Below are 21,971 nucleotides of genomic sequence, written 5' to 3'. Positions count from 1 at the left end.
ATAGCTCAGATCTAAACCCTCTGGGTTCCAGTGGGCTGCCCATGTGGCTATTTGGGCCTGGAGGCGCATGCTTGAATTGGGCCGAGGAAGACTGCTTCTTTTGCGGGTATCAACGAGGGGTCTCAGGAACCCTATATGTCTTTTATAAACCAATTGGACTATGCTATAAAAAGGCAGACTGATGGTCACGGGGCTGCTCATGCACGTTTATTTGAGCTAGCATATGAGGGTGCAGGTGGGAGATTGCGGAGCTGTGTTAGCCCAAGTCAGAGCAAAAAGTTTGCAGGCGGTGGCGAGCTTGTTGAGGCATGTTGAGATGTAAGAGCAGAGGCTCACAGGGCTCCTGTATTGGCTGCTGCATTAATTACACTGGTTTTGTTGCTCATATTTGGTCATATTCCAACCTGCCTGGCACTTTAACAGTGGGTAATGACATGGCTGACTCCTTGACTGTTAACTCTATGCAGTTTACTTCTGTAGTGCTTCACATTCCTCTTTTTCATCAGAATGACTCTGTTTTAAAGAAACACTTTAACCTTTCTTCTTCTCAAGCAAAGCAAACTGTCAGGTCTTCCCTGACTGTCAGTCAACAGCTCAATCCTCATTTGCCATGGCAAATTTATTTTGTTATAATTTCTACATCTTGTAGAAAGGGAAGAGTTTTCTTTATCGCAGGAGATGGAGTAAAATCAGCTCCCCCACTCCATCTGGGAACCTGCTCACCAGAGACTGAAGCCACAGCTTTCATGGGATGATCATCCTTGACCTTTGCTCTCCTCTTCAATTCACGCACGACATACGTTTTCCACCCCACTTTCTCATGTCTTCTCCGTGATCCTGCAGCTAAAACCATAGGGTGACCCGTGGTGTGTACCTCCTATATCTTCTCTCCCGAGCAGCAGCACACCTTTTGTTAATAGCTGAGATGTGAGTTGGTACACGTGGGGAGCTGGACAGATCAGATAGATCATCTCTCAATTGTTTGAATTCCTGAGACAGTTTTTCCACAGCTGAAATGATGGAAGGGGTGATATTGTCTTCAAACTCTCAGAGTTGATGGATCAGTTCATCCACTGTTGGTGGTGCTATGTCATTCCAGTTTATTGCTGCCAAACAGTGGGCATATGATGCTGGTGCACTCTGTGTAAATTTCTGCCACATGGATAATGTACATTCAACTTCATCTGGATCTACGATGCATTCCCAGCATCCGGCCTGCGACTGATCATCTCTGCAATGGCTAATTCACTCAACTTCATCTGGATCTAGGGACGCATTCCCAGCATCCGGCCTGTGACTGGTCATCTCTGCAATGGCTAATTCCCTCAGAGACTGGATGCCTTCCTCTATCTTGGTCCAGTTGGCTGTATGACTCATAACATCATCCTAGTATGGAAACCTTTCTTTCACAGCTGCCAAAAGCCACCTCCAAAGGCTGAGGGACTATTTCCCTTTTGCAACTGCAATGTCAATTCCCCCTTCCCTAGCAAGTGATCCCAGCTGCTTGGCTTCCCCACCTTCTAGTTTGTGACTGTTGGCCCCATTGTCCCAGCATCGGAGCAACCAGGTGATGATGTGCTCCCCTGGATGATGGGTAAAATCTTCTTGCATATTTCATAGCTTGGTTGAGGTCGGGGGTGGAGAAGTCACCTCTTCCTCTGATCTACATAATAATACCTCTTGGTCAGATGCTATCCCATGTAGGAAGTACATTGGTTCTTCATCTTTCTTCACTGTATAGGTTGCTTTTTGTGCCTCTTGTTTGCTTTTCCCCTTGCGTACAGGGGCAATCAATATTGGCACAAGTTGTTCCTTTGGTTTAGCTGCAGTGATTATCAATGTGGTTGGAGTGGCTAAAGTATCTTCTGTGGGGGCTGGTACAGCTGCTGTGCTTGGGGACTGAGTAGCACCAGCAGCTGAGTTGTATGTTGCTGTCAGGGTTTGAGTAGCTGCTGTACTTGTTGCTGGGGTTCATGTAGTTGCTGTGCTTGGATTTAGAGTAGCTGTGCTGTCTGTTGTAGTCAGAGACTGAGAAGCTGTCATAGTTGGAGTAGCTTCATTGTCTGTTGCTTTGCAATTAGGTCCAGAGAAGGATCTTTGAAGGTATTGAATAGTGTTGAACAGGGCTCTGTAAGCATAGGCCAAGTCCCCGGAATGTTGCCGTGATTTGTCCCTCTATGGTACAACCAGGATGACAGCACACCTCATTTAAGTGTTTTACTAGTTTTTCTGGATTTTGCATTTCTTCAGTGGTGAAGTTCCAAAGCACTGTAAGGGCCTGCTAGGCTTGCTACTTGCCCATACTATAGCACACCCTGCCACTCATGAATGTCCAGCCTCGGGGAATATCTCTTGGTCTTCCTGTATCATAGTCTAACCCTAAACAAGACCCAAACACAACTCTGCTTAACTCTCAAGATCAGACAAAATGGTCGTGAGTAAAACACACTCTGTATGCATGCCAGCATGGTGATCCCCATCACAATTAGCAGGCAGGTCTCAAGGGTACCCAAAGGCCATTCATAACCTTCAGAACTCTGAAATGATGCTGCAAATAGTCTGGTGGGGGAGCTGGGGGTGTAAGGAAATATCTCCTTCATACGTTGACCACCCGAGGAGGGAACAAAAGTTGTGTAATTGCTATACACTTCCATTATGTACCTCCCAAAGTATAGAGGTGGTGACCATATTTTGAATGCAAGCCAGGTCAGTTTCATAATCAATGAGTGTGTTGTATTACAAGCCACTACCATAAAGAACAGCAAAACAAGAACCTTAGCTCAAGCCCTGCAGACAATAACGACGAAAACAGTAAATACTGGCTGTAAGTAAGGTACAACATGCTGAAACTCTGAGATCAAGAGCAACAACTTTGAGAGGCAATAAATCAGCATTGTGACAAGTGACTATTAATCTGAAACAATAAATGTTTAACACAAATACAATTTGACAACCTCTGGTCAGATCTGTCGTTACCTCAACCCTTCAGGCCCCACGTTGTGCACCACAAAGAACTGTTGTGTTTTAAGCCCAGCCAGTAACTGAGAATCATGCAGCCACTTGCTCACTCCCCTCTTCTTCCTCCCCCTGCTCCCACAGGGATGGGGAGGAGAATCAAAAGAATATAACTCCCACAGGTTGAGACAAGAACAGTCCAGTAACTAAGGTATAACACAAAACCACTACTGCTACCACCAATAATAATAATATGATTCTATAATTCTATGATAAGGAAAATAACAAGGGAAGAGGATGCAACCACTCACCACCCATCGATTGATACCCAGCCCAACCCGAGGAATGATCTAGCCCTTCCAGGTAGCTCCACCCAGTTTATATACTGGGCATGATATGCTGTGGTATGGAATATCCCTTTGGTTAGTTTCGGTCAGGTGTCCTGTCTCTACTTACTCCTGGCTTCCCCTCCTCCCTGGCAGAGTATGAGACTCACAAAGTCCTTGGTCAGAGTAAACATTACTTAGCAGTAACTAAAAACATCAGTGTTATCAGCGCTGTTCCCAGGCTGAAAGTCAAAACCACAGCACTGCACCAGCTACTAAGAAGGAGAAAAAATGATTGCTACAGCTGAGCCCAGGATAGGTGTAAATCCTTGTGGCTTAAAGGTGAGTGTGGTATTGTGATCCTTTGGGCTTGCAGAAATTGGAAGGTCCAGTGGAACTGATAAACTGGGGGAGGGGGTATGTTTGTGTCCTCCTATTTACAGGTCTGTGGTCACTGCCTGCAGAGCTTGTCAAGCCATACCATGAGCTGGACAGACAAGTTGAGGAACCCAATACGTCAGCTGCAGGAGCTGACCTTGAAGACCCTGAGCAGAATGAGACAGAGAAAGAGGAACGAGATTTGCAAAATATCACTTGGGGGGCAACTGAAAAGTAACGACTTGAATATGTGTGCTTGCAACATAGCTATTATTAGAGGCTGTGATTTTGTGTATAAACCACCTGTATTTACTAGCCAGTTGCTAATAAGAAACTACACCTTGTATCATATAAATTTGTCATTTGTGAAAGAGATGTTAGAGCATGCAAATTTACAGAAGCTGCTTGAATATGCTAAGGCAGAAGCTAGAAACATTCTAATACGATGACAATGTTATAAAGCAGTAATGGAACAAATTAAGAGGATGGGAGAACCCCACTGGTGGAAAATTTTCTTTGGCTGGTCCACCACTGCCACCAGCATCTTCAAATTGTTGCGGCACCCTGTAGTAGTTATACTGCCAATGTAAATCTGTGTGTGCCTTGCCATAGTAGCAACTTGTTACTGGATGAGGAAGGTGAAACTGCATTGACAACAAGGAGCAAGGACTGAGGTTGGCCAAATGCCTCCTATCATAGTCGAGGCCAAGACTGGGGTGGCTTCCATGTTTGCCACCAAGAAGAAACTTTAGTTCTGCTGTTGGCTGCTACCCAGCAGGCATTGAGTGGTGGGGACACATGCCATACCAGACCTTGATGTGAGGGATGGCCTCCTTTGGTGTAAAAGGGCCATCCAGGAGGGAAGGACAGGCCAAGAAGTCTGTGGTTGACAGGAGAAATGATCAAGTCCAAATCCCCTGCTCAAGCAGGGTCATCTAAAGCAGGTTTCATCATAATATAAGTAACTATTATAAGTAATTCTAATAATAAAATACATTATAAAAATAAAGCTCCTGTCAGGTTAACTTCCTTGACCTTTTGGAGTCTAAACAAGCAATTAACCACACCTTGCAAATGGCTAAAGAACTTCAGTGATTTCATCTTTTTTTTCAGCTGAATTATGTCTTGAGTCCTGTAAGTTCATACAGTAATATTTAACCAAGCTTTTTGAGCTAGCTGGTCAAATGTCATTTCTGTGATCTAAAAACTAATGATGTGATTTGCATCTTATCTCTTGTACTAGCTGTGTAGCATGTTACAAACATGGGTGTTGTTACATAAATTCTTGAATGCTGAACTTAGCACTGAACCTTAATTCCTGATGATCACAGCAGATCCTTTGTCAAATTGCTGCTAGAAGTAAGGCAGAAGTTGATTTTTCTTAAGGCCCAAAGGAAATTCCTCTTTGAAAGTGGTATGAGTTTCATAGCTGAGAGGTTGCTATTCACAGCAGAACAGGCAAGATGATTTCCACAGGTTACTCTGCTAACCTGCTGTGCTGGTTTTGCCTTGGGTAGAGTTGATTTTCTTTATAGCAGCTGGTATGAGTCTATGTTTTGGATTGTGCTGGAGCTGTTTGAGGATAAGAAGGTGTCTTTTTTCACGCTGACCCAATCTGCAGGAGAACAGAAGCAGGCGAATTAAACAGCAAGTACAGGTCCCATTTAAAGTGCTACATATAACACAGGATGGGACCCCAGGAGCTTGGACAAAGAAGCCTCTAGACAGGCCCAGTAAAACAGCAGCCTCCAGAAGACATTCAGAGGAAGACCTGGATTTTGAAAGATCAGTTCATGCAGTGGCATTCCACCCTGTCAATCTGAGCTCAAACTAGCAGGTGGACCCAGAGAATGATGCCATTTCATAACAAGAGCAGAGGCCCCAGCATCTGCTTCTCTACCTCGATGAGAAGCAAGCAGAGTCTTTCAAATGCTTCTTGTGAATGTGAACTATATCAGGATGGGTCTTTTATACTCAAATGAGCCTTTCATACTCAAATAGATTTTCATACTCAAATAATTCTTATGTTTCTGCCAACAGAGGTGACCCAAGACCTTTGCAAGTTAAATCTCTATTCAGTGAAACTCACAGATCCCTCTACGGAGATCTGCCTTTATCTCAACACCAGCTTTCAACCCTTCAGGGATTATGCGAGTAAGTAGATGAGCAATAAAAAAGCTGTGTCCTGATGTGGGAGTGATGCTGCAAGAAACATCCAAGCATTGGGCTTCACAGAAGATTCAGGGCTACCAATAGAGGAATGCAAGGCTCCTTCTCTGTAAAAGTAAAGGAAAAGGAAATACAAATGCAGGAAAGAAAATGTCTTTCGTTATCTGGGAGAGAAAAAAGATATAGATGGATAGGTAGATATATTTATACAATATGATATATAAGAATATATATATATATATATATATATATATAGCTTTTTGTAAGTTTAAGACTTCTTTCCAGTGTCATACCACCAAAGGGGGGATTATAATTTCAGGTATGTATCATAAAAGATGTAGTGGGATGGGCTGAGTGTTAGGAGGTGGCAGGGCCTGTTTTGCTGGCTCAGAAGAACTGAAATGGTCCCTGAAGTGGATATCATCATCTCACTTGTCTGAGGGTCTGGATGAGCTTCCTCTCTAGTGTGTGGAGAGAAATAGTCCAGAGGACACTGACACCCATTTAATGCTCACCCACTACCAACAGGTGATGGACAGAGACCCAGGTGTCTTGAGGTGAAGAGCAGGAGAGTGGTCAGTCTGATCAAAGCCTATGGGGACATGAGGAAGGGGACTTCAGTGGAGCAAGAACTACACAGGAAGCATAGGAATGGGGACTTCTCACCCCTGCTGGGGATATTGACTTCTCAGCTGGAGGAGCGGAGGGGTGGGAGAACACAGGGAAATGAAACCAAAATAAAACCAAGTTGTTTCAGATGAGCTGTCCAGCCAGATTTTCCTACAGAACAACTCTGACCCACGCCCTTTTCCTTGACAGCGTTATCCACTGCATTGTCTTTGAACACCAGTTTCATAGACAGGAAACACGCGTCCTTTGTTAATCAGAGATAAACATGGAAATAATATTGCTTGGCAGTCATTCCCAATCAAAGTGAGTTTAAGAGTAATTTCATGTCTTTTTCTCATTACACAGAGATTTTCTTCAGCGATGAAACTAATTGTTTGGTTTTGTTTATTTCAGTAACGTTCCTATTCTCTTCCTTAAGATTCAGTCATTACCAGCTTCCATTCTGTACACTCCATGTCCTCTTCCCTTGTTTACTTGTTTCCCTACTGGGGCTTTACTTAGTCTGAATTAACATTGCTTTAGGACTATTGCAAGGCCCACAGAAGTTAATTTTAATAACATTCATTAACCTTACCAGCCAAAGAGCAAGCCATATTCTTGACACTTAAGCAGTGTCATAAAATAAGTATAACTGCACCTACTAAATTCTATGTCCTCACTTCATAACTACTCCATTGGTTTACTTCACTACAGGTTTCCTGAAGCCTGAGCTGTGCTACTTAGTAATTATGTGTCTAGTTTAGGAAAGGTTTACCTGTTACTCAGACTCCTTCCCATACTTACTTAGTTTTAACAAGACATCATCCACCTAGGCCTGGCCAGCATCATACCTGAGTGCCTGATAATCACACAGCGCCTTTCACATCCTTTTGTACAATGATGTAGAAGCTCCCCTGACTTCCTCTAGTCATCTTGCCATAACTACTATGTTCAAATGTGCTCTAAGAGAGGACCAGTATCTCTCTACATAAAGTCACAGAAAAAGATAACATACAGCCTAATGCCATGCCTTTTCAGTGGGACTGAGAATAAAGTGGGAGAATGGTGGGGACTGTACAAGTCCACGTACAGTGTTTACAGTAGATCACTGGCACTTTACAGACACCATATATGATGCACAGACAACATTTGGCAACTGAGCCCTGGGATCAGCTCTTTGGTCTCAAGTGACTCAATCTGCTTTACTTCTCTACCAGAAAACATACACAGTTCTCACTCTGCTTGTAGGGTGTTGGATTCCTGTTGGAGAAGAAGTGGGAAGCATAGTATTTATTTAAGATTCTACATTCTATTAAATAATATTAATTAAATCAATCGTTCTTTAAAGCTTTGTTCAGGGTGCCTTTATATTTCATGGATCTTCACAACTTCTATGGATCTTCAACTGGTTTCTAGAAGCATCAGAAAGGAGACTGCAGGTTGCTGCAGGAATCTGTGATTTGGGGAGAATCTGTAAACATACAAATGCTGTACACATTCTGTGTATGTTTACACAATCTGTAAACATACAAATGCTCCCCCTTGCTGTACGGTTTCTCTGGTTGAAATATTGGATTAGGACAAGCTGAGTGTACTCCTCAAAATCTGCAGAACTTCATTCTAGAAATGGAGGCAGAATGCCTAGGAAGAACTTGGAGTGACGCCCTTTTTCAATCACAACACCTCCCTCCACTGTGCTCAGATACTAGAGGGGCTGGCAGATGTCAATCTAGGCATGAGGGCAAATAGAGTTTAAGCACATGAATAGCAGCTAAGCATTTGGAGTTTGTTGGACAACATTAGAGCATAACTTCTTTAGTCATGCATGAATGATTAACCAAAGGTGGAGAGGTAAAAAAAACATTATGTGAACAGGGACTTCATCCCTAGTTTGTTCATGCTTATCTTGAGTGGATTAATAAGTAATCTCATACCTCAGAAGGAACAGGAAAACACTATTGGCTAGTTTAATCCATGTGCTTTGAATTCACAGCATATAAATGAGAATGGATTTACAGGTCCGACATCAGGCTCTTCTGACACTTGACTTCTCTTCCTCAGCCAACCATGGAGCTCCTGGGAATGACCACTATCTTCTTGCTGATCTGCATCTCATGCCTTCTTCTCATTGCCACATGGAGAAACATTTCACAAAATGGGAAGCAGCCTCCTGGTCCTTTTGCACTCCCCATTGCTGGAAACATACTCCAGCTGAACCCAAAGAACTTGCCTGAGAGCTTGAGAAAGGTAAGGGACTGTCTCCTTCTTTCCTATGTTGTCTTCATTGCTTATAAAACAAAGTCAAGTCTACACTGTGGCAATTTAATTCACAAGGTTAATTTACATTGATCAAATGTCAGACTGAAACCGGAAAAAAAGGTTTCCCAGAAATGCATGATTCTGAAGTCTATTTATTCCAATAATATAACATCTAAGTCTATGGAGTGCAAGTCAAAGGCTATATATTTGCAATAATCATACTAGGCTGTTTTTTGTGTTCATCTTTCTACAGCTTAGTGAGAATTATGGTCCTGTCTTCACAATACATTTAGGCCCACAAAAGATGGTGGTGCTGTATGGCTACGATGTTGTGAAAGAAGCTCTGATTGATCAGGCGGATGACTTCAGTGGGAGAGGCATCCTACCACTCTTTAGAAGACTCTTCAAAGGCACAGGTGTGTCCCCAGTAATGTTAGCACACAAAGCTAAGGCTTTCAGTGCCTCAGCAACACTGAAGAGGAACAGCTGAGAGGGCAGTTTAAAGGGAATGGGGGAATTCATTTATAACTTTTAGCAATAAGAGACTAAAATCCCAACTCATTACTTGGACCCTTCAGTAAATGGTCCCCTGGAGAACCTTCTAAGGTCCCAGGCTGTTTTCACTGAGTGCCTTTTCATTTTCAGTATGCTTTAAATTCTGGCTAAAATTATGTTATTCAAATGTGTCTCTAAGAGCTTAGGTGCATTCTTCAGTTTCTGAAAATATGGACAATATACACAGAGCTAAAGTAACCAACCGAAGGTAAGTCCACAGACAAAAAGATGAGATAATACAGGCTGTGCAAACCAGGACCACCTTCAAGATTAGGCCTTGCATTTATTCACTAGGGAAGTTCTGAGTACGTTTTGTGCTGATTTTCAGTGCTTGTGGCAAAGAAATAGTCAGTACCAGTATTACTTTCTTATTTCCATCCTAAAGTATCTGTTTCCTCATGGAGGTCTATTTTTCCTTCATCAGGCATTCTGACCAGCAATGGGGAGACCTGGAAGCAGCTCCGACGATTTGCACTGACCACCCTGAGGGATTTTGGGATGGGGAAGAGGAGCATTGAGGAGCGGATCCAGGAGGAAACTAATTTTCTGGTGGAGAGGATCAGGAACACACACGGTAGGATGGGCTTTGTGGTTACTGGGACACCCTGAATATCTGCCGTACGACAATGAGCGTGCAGTGGTGCCTCACCAAATCTATGGCCCAATAAGTGGGTATATGGCTGCAGTTTCTGCTCCCTGCTCCAAAAGCCAATGTTACCACTGCTGGGAAAGGGTCAGTCAAAGACACTGTGACACTATGGAGGGATAAACATGGGAGACTGGTGTTAGAAATAATAAATTTACGGAATCACAGAATTGTTAGGGTTAGAAAGGACTTAAAATCATCAGCCTGTCTTCATTCGGGAGGTGCTCCAGTCCCCTGATCATCCTCTTGGCCTCCTCTGGACTTGTTCCAACAGTTCCATGTCCTTTTTATGTTAAGGACACCAGAACTGCACGCAATACTCCAAGTGAGGTCTCACGAGAGCAGAGTAGAGGGGCAGGATCACCTCCTTCGGCCTGCTGGTCACACTCCTTTTGATGCAGCCCAGGATACGGTTGGCTTTCTGGGCTGTGAGCGCACACTGAAGCCAGCTCATGTTCATTTTCTCATCAACCAACACCCCCAAGTCTTTCTCTGCAGGGCTGCTCTGAATCTCTTCTCTGCCCAACCTGTAGCCGTGCCTGGGGTTGCTCCAACCCAGTTGTAGGACCTTGCACTTATCATGGTTAAACTTCATAAGGTTGGCAGCAGCCCAACTCACAAGCGTGTCAAGGTCCCTCTGGATGGCATTCCTTCCCTCCAGCATATCAACTGAACCACACAGCTTGGTGTCATCAGCAAACTTGCTGCGGGCACATTCAATCCCACTCTTCATGTCACTGACAAAGATGTTAAACAAGACCGGTCCCAACACCAGTCCCTGAGGGACACCACTCGTTACTGGTCTCCAGCTGGACATTGAACCATTGACCACAACTCTGCATGCGGCCATCCACTGAGTGGTCCACCTATCAAACTGATGTCTCTCCAATTTGGAGACAAGGATGTTGTGTGGGACAGTGTCGAATACTTTACACAAGTCCATTGAGATGACATCAACTGCTTTGCACCTGTCCATCAGTTTGTAGCCCCAATCTAGAAGGCCACCAAATTGGTCAGGCAGGGTTTCCCCTTAGTGAAGCCACACTGTCTGTCACTAACCACCTTGTTGCTTTTCATGTGCCTTAGCATGCCTTCCAGGAAAATCTGCTCCAATATTTTGCCAGGCACAGAGGTGAGACTGACTGCTTTGTAGTTCCCTGGATCATCCATTTTCCCCTTTTTGGAAATGGGGGTTATATTACTCTTTTTCCAGTTGTTGTGAGCTTCACCTGACTGCATGATTTTTCAAATACGATGGTCAGTGGCTTAGCAACTCCATTTACCAGCTGCTTCAGGACCCGTGGATGGATTTTATCGGGTCCCATGGACTTGTGCATGTTCAGGTTCTTAAGATAATCTCAAACCTGACCCTTTCCTATAGTGGGCCTATGGACCGGATCCATCCCACAGGGAAGTCTGCTGCCTATCTAGGGCTCGGATTAGAGATGTTAAAAAGAAACTCTCTGATCTGGTGCAGCCCTCTGACTACTATCCACTGCTGGTTTTTCAGGTTGGCAGTGATGAAGTTATTACAAGGAGGGCAAGGGCAATGAAGAGAGACTTCAGGGCCCTGGACAGCTGGTTAAAGGGTCTGGAGCGCAAGTGTTGTTTGCCTCCATACCTGTTACAAGCAAGGGTGAAGAGATAAATAGGAAGAGTCTGCAGATTAATATATGGCTACGTGACTGGTGCCAAAGGCAGGGGTTTGGGTTTTTCAGTCATGGGCTGCTGTATGAGACACCTGGTTTGCTGGTGGCAGGTGAGATACACCCACCAGGGGTTAGCAGGGCGTATTGACAGGGCTTTAAATTAGATATGAAGGGGGAGGGGATTTAACTGGGCCTGTTAAGGACAAGCCCAAGAGAAACATGCTAGGGCTTGAAGAATGGCGGACTAGGGAGGACTATCAATCTATTGTTTCATTTGTGGGAAAGGATAGTTTAGATCCTGTCCCACAGGGGAAAAAGGTTACTAGGACAAGAGTTAGCAGAGCTAACTCACAGAGCTTCAGGTTAGATTCAAAGTGCGAGGGGGTCGTAGCTGAACTAGTGAGGCATTGTTCTACTATTAATGAAGACCAGAAGGCCTCCCGCCTCCCAAGAGTGCCATCAGCGTGCTCTGCTCGCTCCCTGAAATACCTGTACACCAATGCACGCAGCATGGGGAATAAACAGGAGGAGTTAGAAGTCTGTGTGCGGTCTAAAGGTTATGACCTAGTGGCAATTACAGAGACATGATGGGACAGGTCACATGACTGGAATGTGCTCATGGATGGCTATGTCCTTTTTAGGAAAGACAGGTCAGCAAAGTGAGGTGGTGGAGTTGCTCTTTATGTGAGAGAGCGACTAGAATGTATTGAGTTCTGTCCAGGGGCAGATGAGGAGAAAGTGGAATGTCTGTGGGTACAAATTAAGGGACAGACTGGTACGGGTGATACAGTTGTGGGGGTCTATTATAGACCTCCTGATCAGGATGAAGGAGTTGATGAGGCTTTCTACAGGCAACTGAAAGTAGTCTCACGATCACATGCCTTAGTCCTCATGGGGGTTTTAACTACCCTGATATTTGCTGGAAGACTCACACAGCCAATCATTCACAGTCTAGGGGGTTCCTCCAGTGCATTGTTGATAACTTCTTACTGCAAATGGTGGACAAACCAACTAGGAGAGGAGCGCTGCTAGATTTAGTACTCACCAACAAGGAGGGTTTAGTTGAAGTGACGATGGTCAATGGCAGCCTTGGCTGCAGTGACCATGAGATGGTGGAGTTTAGGATCCTGTGTGGGAGGAATAGAATACCAAGCAAGGCCACAGTTCTGGCTTTCCTAAGGGCCGACTTTGGCCTGTTCAATGAACTGCTAAGGAAAGTCCCATGGGAAAGGGTACTAGGCAGTAAAGGGGCTCATGATAGTTGGTCAGCATTCAAGGACCACTTCTTCCAAGCTCAGGATCAGAGCATTCCAATGGGTAGGAAATCAAGTAAGGGATCTAGGAGACCAGCGTGGTTAAACAAGGAGCTGCTGGGCAAAATCATGTGGAAAAAGAGAATCTATAGATTATGGAAGGAGGGGCTGGCCACCTGGGAGGAATATAGGACAGTTGTTAGAGGATGTAGGGAGGCAATTAGGACAGCTAAGGCCTCCTTGGAAATTAATCTTGCAAGTCGGATTAAGGACAATAGAAAGGGCTTCTTCAAATACATAGCAAATAAAACTAACACAAGAGGCAATATAGGCCCACTGCTGAACAAGGTGGGTGCCCTGGAGACAGAGGATATAAAGAAGGCAGAGGTGCTGAATGCCTTCTTTGCCTCTATCTTTACTCCTGCAGACTCTCCCCGGGGGTCCCAGATTCCTATAGCCCCAGAAGGAGTCAGGACAAAGGAGGAGTTTGCTTTGGTAGATAAGGATTGGGTTAGGGATCAGCTATGCAATCTGGACATCTATGAATTGATGGGTCCGGATGGAATACACCCACGGGTGCTGAGGGAGCTGGAGGAGGTCATTGCTAGGCCACTCTCCATCATCTTTGGTAAATCGTGGCAAACGGGAGAGGTGCCTGAGGATTGGAAGATGGCAAATGTCACACCAGTCTATAAGACAGGCAAGAAGGAGGACCTGGGTAATTATAGACCGGTCAGCCTTACCTCCATCCCTGGAAAGGTGATGGAACAACTTATTCTTGACTCCATCTCTAGACATATCAAGGATGAGGGGGTTATTAAGAACAGCCAACATGGTTTTACCAGGAGGAAGGCATGTTTGACCAACCTTATAGCCTTCTATGAGGAAGTGGCTAGGTGGAAGGGATGATGGTAGAGCGGTAGATGTGTTTTCTCTTGATTTCAGTAAGGCATTTGATACTGTCTCCCACAGCATTCTCATAGGTAAGCTAAGGAAGTGTGGGCTTGACGATCAGGTAGTGAGGTGGATCAAGAACTGGCTGAAAGGAAGAAGGCAGAGAGTTGTGGTCAATGGGGCAGAATCTAGCTGGAGGTCTGTGACTAGTGGAGTCCCTCAGGGGTCGGTGCTGGGACCAGTGCTGTTTAATATTTTCATCAACGACCTGGATGAGGGAACTGAGTGTGCCCTCAGGAAGTTCGCTGATGACAGTAAACTGGGAGGAGTGGCTGACACACCAGAAGGCTGTGTTGCCATTCAGCGAGACGTGGACAGGCTGGAGAGTTGGGCAGGGAGAAACTTGATGAAATTCAACAAGGGCAAATGTAGAGTCTTGCATCTGGGGAAGAACAACCCCATGTACCTGTACAGGTTGGGGGTTGACCTGCTGGAAAGCAGTGAAGGGGAAAGGACCTGGGGGTCCTGGTGGATAGGAGGATGACCATGAGCCAGCAATGTGCCCTTGTGGCCAAGAAGGCCGATGGCATCCTAGGGTGCATTAGAAAGGGTGTGGTTAGTAGTACAAGAGAGGTTCTCCTCCCCCTCTACTCTGCCTTGGTGAGGCCGCATCTGGAATATTGCGTCCAGTTCTGGGCCCCTCAGTTCAAGAAGGACAGGGAATTGCTTGAAAGAGTCCAGTGCAGAGCCACAAAGATGATTAAGGGAGTGGAACACCTCCCTTATGAGGAGAGGCTGAGGGAGCTGGGTCTGTTTAGCTTGGAGAAGAGAACACTGAGGGGTGACCTCATCAGTGTTTACAAATACGTAAAGGGTGGGTGTCAGGATGATGGAGCTAGGCTTTTTTCCATGATATACAGTGACAGGACAAGGGGCAGTGGGTGTAAACTGGAGCATAGGAGGTTCCATGTTAACATCAGGAAGAACTTCTTTACTGTGAGAGTGACAGAGCACTGGAACAGGTTGCCCAGGGAGGTTGTGGAGTCTCCTACGTTGGAGATATTCAAGGCCCGCCTGGACAAGTTCTTGTGTGATGTACTCTAGGTTACCCTGCTCTTGCAGGGAGTTTGGATGAGATGATCTTTCGAGGTCCCTTCCAATCCTTGGGATTCTGTGATTCTCACAGTCCCTGCATCTGCCTTCCAAGACTTGGGTGGTGTGGTCAGGACATTTGCCAGTGAAGACCGAGGCAAAGAAGTCCTTAAGAACCTCAGCCTTCTGCAAATCCAGAGTAGCCAGTTCTCCTTATAGCTCCCAGACAGGACCACATTGTCCCAAGTCTATCTTTTATTCACTACGTACCTATAGAATCCCTTTCTGTTATCTTCCACATCACATGCAAAATTTAATTTTTACTGGGCCTTAGCTTTCTTAACCTGGTTCCTAGCTTCCAGGATAAAACCCTGTATTCTCCCCAGGCCACCTGTCCTTGCTTCCACCTTTTATGAGCCTCTTTTTTCCTTCAGAGTTTCCTCAGCAGCTCCTTACCCACCGAAGGAGGTCTCCTGGCCCTCCTGCTGCACTTCCTTCTAGATGGGATGCAACACTCCTGAGCTTGTAGCAGGTGATCTTTGAATATCAACCAAGAGTCTTGGGCCCTCCTGCCCTCTAGGGCTATATCCCATGGAACCTTCCTAAGCAGGTTCCTGAAGAGGCCAAAATCTGCTCTCTTGAAGTCCAGGGCAGTGAACGTTCTGCGTGCCCTTCTCAGTATCCTGAGGATCTCTAACTTGACCATCTCGTGATCACTACAACAAAGCTGCCCTGGAGCGTCACATTTCCAACAAGTGGTAGGCTTGCCTAACCATGTTCAAAAGGAACCTGCCCTCCAATTCAGCTTCTGGCACTCTGCTAGTTGAACGGCGGAACTGGACACCAGAACTGCACACAGTACTCCAAGTGAGGTCTCACGAGGGCAGAGTAGAGGGGCAGGATCACCTCCTTTGACCTGCTTGTCACGTTTCTTTTTATGCAGCCCAGGATACATCTGACATTCTGTGTTGTGAGTGCACACTCAAGCCAGCTCATATTGAGTTTCTCATGAACGCACACCCCCATGTCCTTCTCCACAGGACTGCCCTGAATCTCTGCACTGCCCAACCTGTAGCTGTGCTTGGGATTGCGGTGACCAAGGTGTAGGATCTCGCACTTTGCTTTTCTGATTTTCACCCCTTAATCTGTTCAGCTTGAGGAACTAGACCAGAAGAGGCAAAGGAAAGGGCTTGGTTCCAAACCCAACAGTTTGGTGGAATTCAGCCATGGAGACAAGGCTGGGGACTGCCACATAGCCAAGTATCTTGCACTTCTTTGCCTTGTCTCCTGAATCTGTAGTTGCATCTTGAAGAAATGGGTAACCAGAGAAGTCATTTACAGATATTTTGGTCTGGATCCAGTCCATCTGAACATTACACAATATCTCACAGTATTGGTGGGACTGGGCAATGGGAACAGGGGCTCTAAGCTGCATTTGAGGGCAAGACATAAGGTTTGGTTAAACCTTGGGTTTAACCTATAAATGCATTTTCTGGTACTGTATAAAACAATGTTTCTTCTTAGTAACTCTCCTGACAGTGGCACAGTAGCAGGCTGGACCACAGGTTTCCTTCCCACAGCCAGTCTTCAATGGGTGCTTATTCTGCGGAGGGTGGTGAGGGGGACTAAGAAAATTGATCTAAAAGGATGCTGAAACATCACTGATTTCCATGAGCCACTAGAAAATTCCATCAGGCTTCACAGATAAACATTCCCGGAACAAATCAGGGAAAATACTCTCACCTGAATTGCTCTTATCCTTTTCTAGCACAGCAGTGCTGTGTATCCTAGGCACCACTGCAAGCCTCCAACTCTGGCTCACATTGTTATGACATCTTTTACTCTGTACTAAAAGGCTTTGCAAGCAAGATATATAAAATTTAAAAGTAAAAGGCCATTATTTACACTCAATACAAAAAATAAACTGCTAGGATTAGTTATCTACTAGGCTCAGCATTAATATAGTCACCACCTCCGAGGAGACATCTGCTGAGTGTTCAGTGGCTAGGGAGTCATTAGACAGGCAGAAGAGTTACTGCCATTGTTCCTTGGAGTAGCTTGATCCTCAGTACCGCCAAGTTGCCATTTTCTGATTCATTGTCTTTTTGGGGGGATTTGATACCTTTTCATGTTGTTGTTTCTCATCTTGAAACCTTGAAACGCACCCTATCACTGTCTGAAATTGTAACTTTCTTTCCTGGATCTAGTCTTGCTTTTTTCTCACACTGTTAGGGTACTCTTAGAAGCATATGAAGCTGTTCTATCAAAACTAGATGCTGATCACAGGCATTCGAACCCTTGGGAGAGGGTTATACTATTGAGACTACACTAATAGAGCTCACAAACAGGGTGCAGTAGCCTGAAGGCACGGCTCAGGCAAAGTCCTTTTGGTTTCACTAGGTTTTGGTGGGAAACTTTAGGCTATTTCTAGTAAACAGTCTGTAAGTTCAGATGTCACAAAACAGACTTGTGTCATCGGAAAAGAAACCAAGCCCCCCAGAATGTTCGCCTTATAGCAGCTCAAAATAGATACTTAAACAACTCCTACAAGGAAATTACTTCACTCCAAGTAGAGAAGAAAAAAATGAGTAAGCCCTTGACCATCATTTCAAAGGACTGCAAAACTCTCAGTCTCAAGAGGATGCAAAGCTCCCTATAGTGTTAGGAGGATGCCTGAAATACTGAAAGCAAGACACCTCTTTTTTTTGTTGTTGCAGAGAAACCCTTCAACCCTGGCGAATTCCTGACCCATGCTGTCTCCAACATTATCTGCTCCATTGTCTTTGGGGATCGGTTTGACTATGAGGACAAGAAATTTTTAACTTTAATTAATTTGCTAGAAGAAAACACTAAGTACCAGAGTGCTATACAAACACAGGTGTGTACAGTTACATTGCATATATTTGTTAATGCTGATAATATTTCATTAATGGATAATTATTCATGTTATTATTATTAACTGGAGTGAACTTTCCTAAATTCGGATAAATTTGCTGAAAGCCAAAAGAGCAGTAATTAACCAATTCCTGTTGTTTCTTCTTACCTTATCGAACTGCCATTGTATATCCAAAGAAGGGTATAATTGTCCAATTTGCTCAACTGAAATCTATCCTTGACTATAGTGAAACCATAAAGTAAAAGTAAGGTAAAATGCAGTTGAATAATAACTCTTCCAAAACAGCTGAATTGCCTCATTTTCATAGTTAACAGTTAGGGAAGATTTTATTCTATCCACATTAATTGGAATATGCTTTTCCATCATTTTATTTTTACAGCTATACAATTTCTTCCCAACTCTCATGGACTTTTTACCTGGGCCTCATCAAAAAATGTTGAAAAATGTTCATGAAGTTGATAAATTTATTTTAGAAATCGTAGCAAAACATCAGGAAACCTGGGATTCTGGCTGTCCTCGAGATTTCATCGATGCTTTTCTTAACAAAATGCACCAGGTAATGTAACAGCTAGAGATTTATAGGCTTATAAGAAACCCATTTCTTGAATCCCACCTTCTTGCCAGCTCTGGCAGGGCACTGGGCTTTTGCAAATACAAAGGGAAACTTGCTTTTCTTGGCACACCAACTTCAATCTATCCTCTCCACTTTCTTATCTTGGACTTTTAAACACAGAATTAACTGTAGCCATGTAAAGTTGATGGAATTCCATGCTCCTCCCATTTTAGAAAAGGTTTATGTTATTATCTACTAAAAGTACCATCACTGCTGGTGTTATGAAAAGTGAGGGTCATATTTGTGAAAGGACAAATGGGTGCAGGACTTTCCTTTTTACACAAGCTGCTTAGACTTGTCATTCTGAAAACATTCTGTCAAATCTTCCTCCAGGAGGAAGGGAATGGCCACTCAGTATTCACCATTGAGTCCCTGACCAGATCTACACTCGACTTGTTCCTTGCGGGAACAGGGACCACCAGCACCACCCTGAGACATGCACTTCTGATTCTCCACAAATACCCAAAGATACAAGGTAATAGAAAAGGAAATAAATAAAAACTTTAGCGGGTCATGGGAACAGTTTGGACAAGTCCTGTCACTACCACATGTGGTAATGGATCCCTGCCTAAGGAACTTCTTTCATTTGCAGAGTAGACATGTGTATTAGTCTAAGTTTCACAGAAAAAAGATACTAAATACACTAATTACATTCCTATATTGATGATGCGCTAAAAGCAAGTTTTGCTGTAAATATGGAGAGAGGTTTAGGCAAAGAGATGTGGGACTTGACCATTTAACACTCACTTATTTCCTAACAGAGAAAGTTCAGAAGGAGATTGACCATGTGATTGGTCGAGACCGAAGCCCCTGCATGGCAGATCGGAGCCAGATGCCCTACACAGATGCTGTGATCCATGAAGTCCAGAGATTCATTGATTTAGTTCCACTTAATGTCCCACATACTGTGATCAAAGACACCAAGTTCAGAAACTATTTTATTCCAAAGGTCTGAAAGAGTTTGTAATCTTTTGAAAACAATGATGTGTTCTATTCACTCTGTTTTATTTTATTTTCAAAGACACTGAAATTCAATCCAGAATTCGAATAATGTTGTTTGCGAAGAGATTCTGGATGTTGTTGAGTCCAAAGCCTTGTACCTGAAAAAATTGGAAAAAAATAAAAGGAACATTTCATCCTCTTTCTATTTAATTTTATATTTCATGTAGATATAAGCAAAAATCTAATTTATTTGGAAGAAATATTCAACACACTAATCATACTCACCATTACTATACACAAAAAATCATATCTTTGCCATACTCTTGGCATGCATTTTGATTTATTAAATGCTAATTTTAAAGTGGTTAACCTTTGACTACCCTTCTACTAAGCTCTGGGAAATTCTCAATGCTGCTTTGCTTTAGCATTTCTCCAGTGTAACTTTATTTCCCTCTCCTTGTTAATTCAGGACACTACAATACTTCCTATGTTGACTCCTCTCCTACACGATAGCAGAGAATTTCCAAATCCGGAAAAATTTGACCCAGGACATTTCCTGAATGAAAATGGTACATTTAAAAAGAGTGACTTCTTCATGCCATTCTCTGCAGGTAAGATCTCTTTCTATTTCACATCCTAGGCTATTCTCTCCTAAGACCTCTTTAGTGGCTCTGTCACCATGGCCTGTACAGTTATGTATGGTGATCCATTAGAGTCACTTCTGGGCAGCTCTGATCCCTACACTAGAGTTTCCATTGACTTTACGTTTTAGCAATCACAATCCTCCAACGCATTCTACGAGACAAGACGTACAAAGTAGGATTCATCCATGCGCCTCTCTCTCCAAGCAGAAAATGAGAAACCAAACCCTTCAAACTGCCTTTGCCCACTTGTGCACTTTCAGTGTTCTTGACACTTAGCTTCTAGTTTAACTTGTTTACCCCAAATACTGCATGTCCATTCTGAGATGCCTTTCATGGAACAATGGTTAAAAATACCTCACTCTTCCTCACATTTTATTATTTTCCACTTGCAGGAAAACGCATCTGTGCAGGAGAAGGTCTGGCCCGGATGGAGCTATTCATATTTCTAACATCCATCCTCCAGAACTTTACTTTGAAACCTGTTGTGGATCACAAGGACATTGACATTACCCCATTAATTACCTCTGCAGTTAATATGCCTCGACCTTATGAGGTCTCTTTTGTTCCACGCTAACCAAGTGAAGAGTGTTGTCACGTACCACACTCATGAAAGCTCTGGTTGAATGGCAGTTATTTCTTAATCTGCTGAGACTGTGACACTCAGATCATTCCTAGATACTTTATGGAGGGAAACATGTTTAATCAAGAAAAATGGTATGGTGCTTTTATAATCATCATGGCTAGCTCTAAACAAGAGACAGAGTAGGCATCTACATAGGGAAGGAGACAGCTCCGTGTGCAAGAGGAGACAGGCTCTCCTCTGTGCCTACCTCTCCCAGGTGAGCTTTCTGACATCCTGAAAGTCAGGGTATGTGGACTAGTGCTCTGAGAGCACTGCTGCTGCTGTCCCTGTTACTTGATCCTCTCAGCACAGCAGGACCAGACACTTGTACTCCACGGTTTCCGCAGACCCTACTTCAGGTATATCTCTCTTCTGTATTCTCAGTTTGTTCGTGACCTGTTTGTACTGCAAAGAGTATATCAGTGGGAATTTTTCTGTTAGAAGATGATTGTCTCCTGGATTCTGGCACACAGTCCATATTGTCTCCTATGCTGGGGATGGACTTTAACAATGACTGGGCAGATGGGTCCTCTCCTGTGTGATTATAATGAAGTTTCATGAAATTACAATATATATTGCAAAATAAAGAAGTAGAATGCTGAAATGTTGTTTTTCTATGATCCCAGAAGAACACCATTTAATGAAAAACCTGCTTCTACAAACCTTATAATCCCAAATGTCTTGTACATATCTGTTTTATTTCACTCATTTATATGAAACATATTATGGTTTAAGACAGAGCCAACCAGCGACCAATGAAACTTCCACAGTCAGTAACAATGTGGGTGAAGGTTCGACTGATCCTACAACACCTACCAGAACCCCAGCTGTGCTTACAGAGCTCTCTGTTGTGGCAAGAGGGGGCAAAATAAATACTTGGATTCTCCCAGAGCCATTTCCTAGATGAACAGCAGCTTGCATCTTCCTATTGTTTTATGAAGTATGTAAAGATAACTACAGCAATCTTACACACAGGCAAAAAAATAGAAAAAGAATTTACATGAGTTGCCAAGTGTGCAGGTACAGACATAGGACTGGCATTTCCTACTTAATCACATTCCCTGTGATGTATAATTTATAGTGATCACAGTGAAGACAGAGAATTGAATCTGTGTGATCTGAAACGAGACAGCATCTGTAATATTGGCAATATTACAATTGCTAGTGAACTGTTTACGGCATGAACTGCTCATGTTAAAAAAACACTTCTTTCCTTTCAAAGTATTAATATGCTAGATATATCATGAGATGGTAGAATGGCATTGCAAAGGCAAAAGCCAAGGATGTCATAGAATCAAGGAAATATAAATGAAAGAACAATGTATGAAAACATTATCTGGTTCTTCATCATATGCCAAAGAAGAACAACTATTACAAGTCTTCTCTCTGGAGCGAAAGAAGAAGGCAACCCATACTACATACATATAATATAATCTATAGAGATTTGTTCATAATGACTCAGAAAACTA

General features: G+C 43.6%; 1 protein-coding gene across 1 annotated transcript; it reads left to right on the top strand.

The window, feature by feature from the left end:
- The first annotated feature begins 3,563 nt into the window (after positions 1-3,563).
- Positions 3,564-21,036, top strand: LOC101867839 (cytochrome P450 2H1-like). The gene is made up of 11 exons (XM_005153891.3): positions 3,564-3,623; positions 5,700-5,813; positions 8,499-8,684; positions 8,950-9,112; positions 9,676-9,825; positions 17,503-17,663; positions 18,061-18,237; positions 18,628-18,769; positions 19,056-19,243; positions 19,706-19,847; positions 20,273-21,036. The coding sequence occupies exons 2-11, from the start codon at positions 5,808-5,810 to the stop codon at positions 20,452-20,454; spliced, it is 1,497 nt and encodes a 498-aa protein (XP_005153948.3). The 5' UTR covers positions 3,564-3,623; positions 5,700-5,807; the 3' UTR covers positions 20,455-21,036.
- The last annotated feature ends 935 nt before the right edge of the window (positions 21,037-21,971 follow it).

This window comes from Melopsittacus undulatus, chromosome 4 (genome assembly GCF_012275295.1).
Source record: "Melopsittacus undulatus isolate bMelUnd1 chromosome 4, bMelUnd1.mat.Z, whole genome shotgun sequence".
In the NCBI taxonomy this organism is placed as follows: domain Eukaryota; kingdom Metazoa; phylum Chordata; class Aves; order Psittaciformes; family Psittaculidae; genus Melopsittacus; species Melopsittacus undulatus.
The sequence above is the reverse complement of the archived record's forward strand: the minus strand, read 5'-3'. Positions and strand labels throughout refer to the sequence as shown.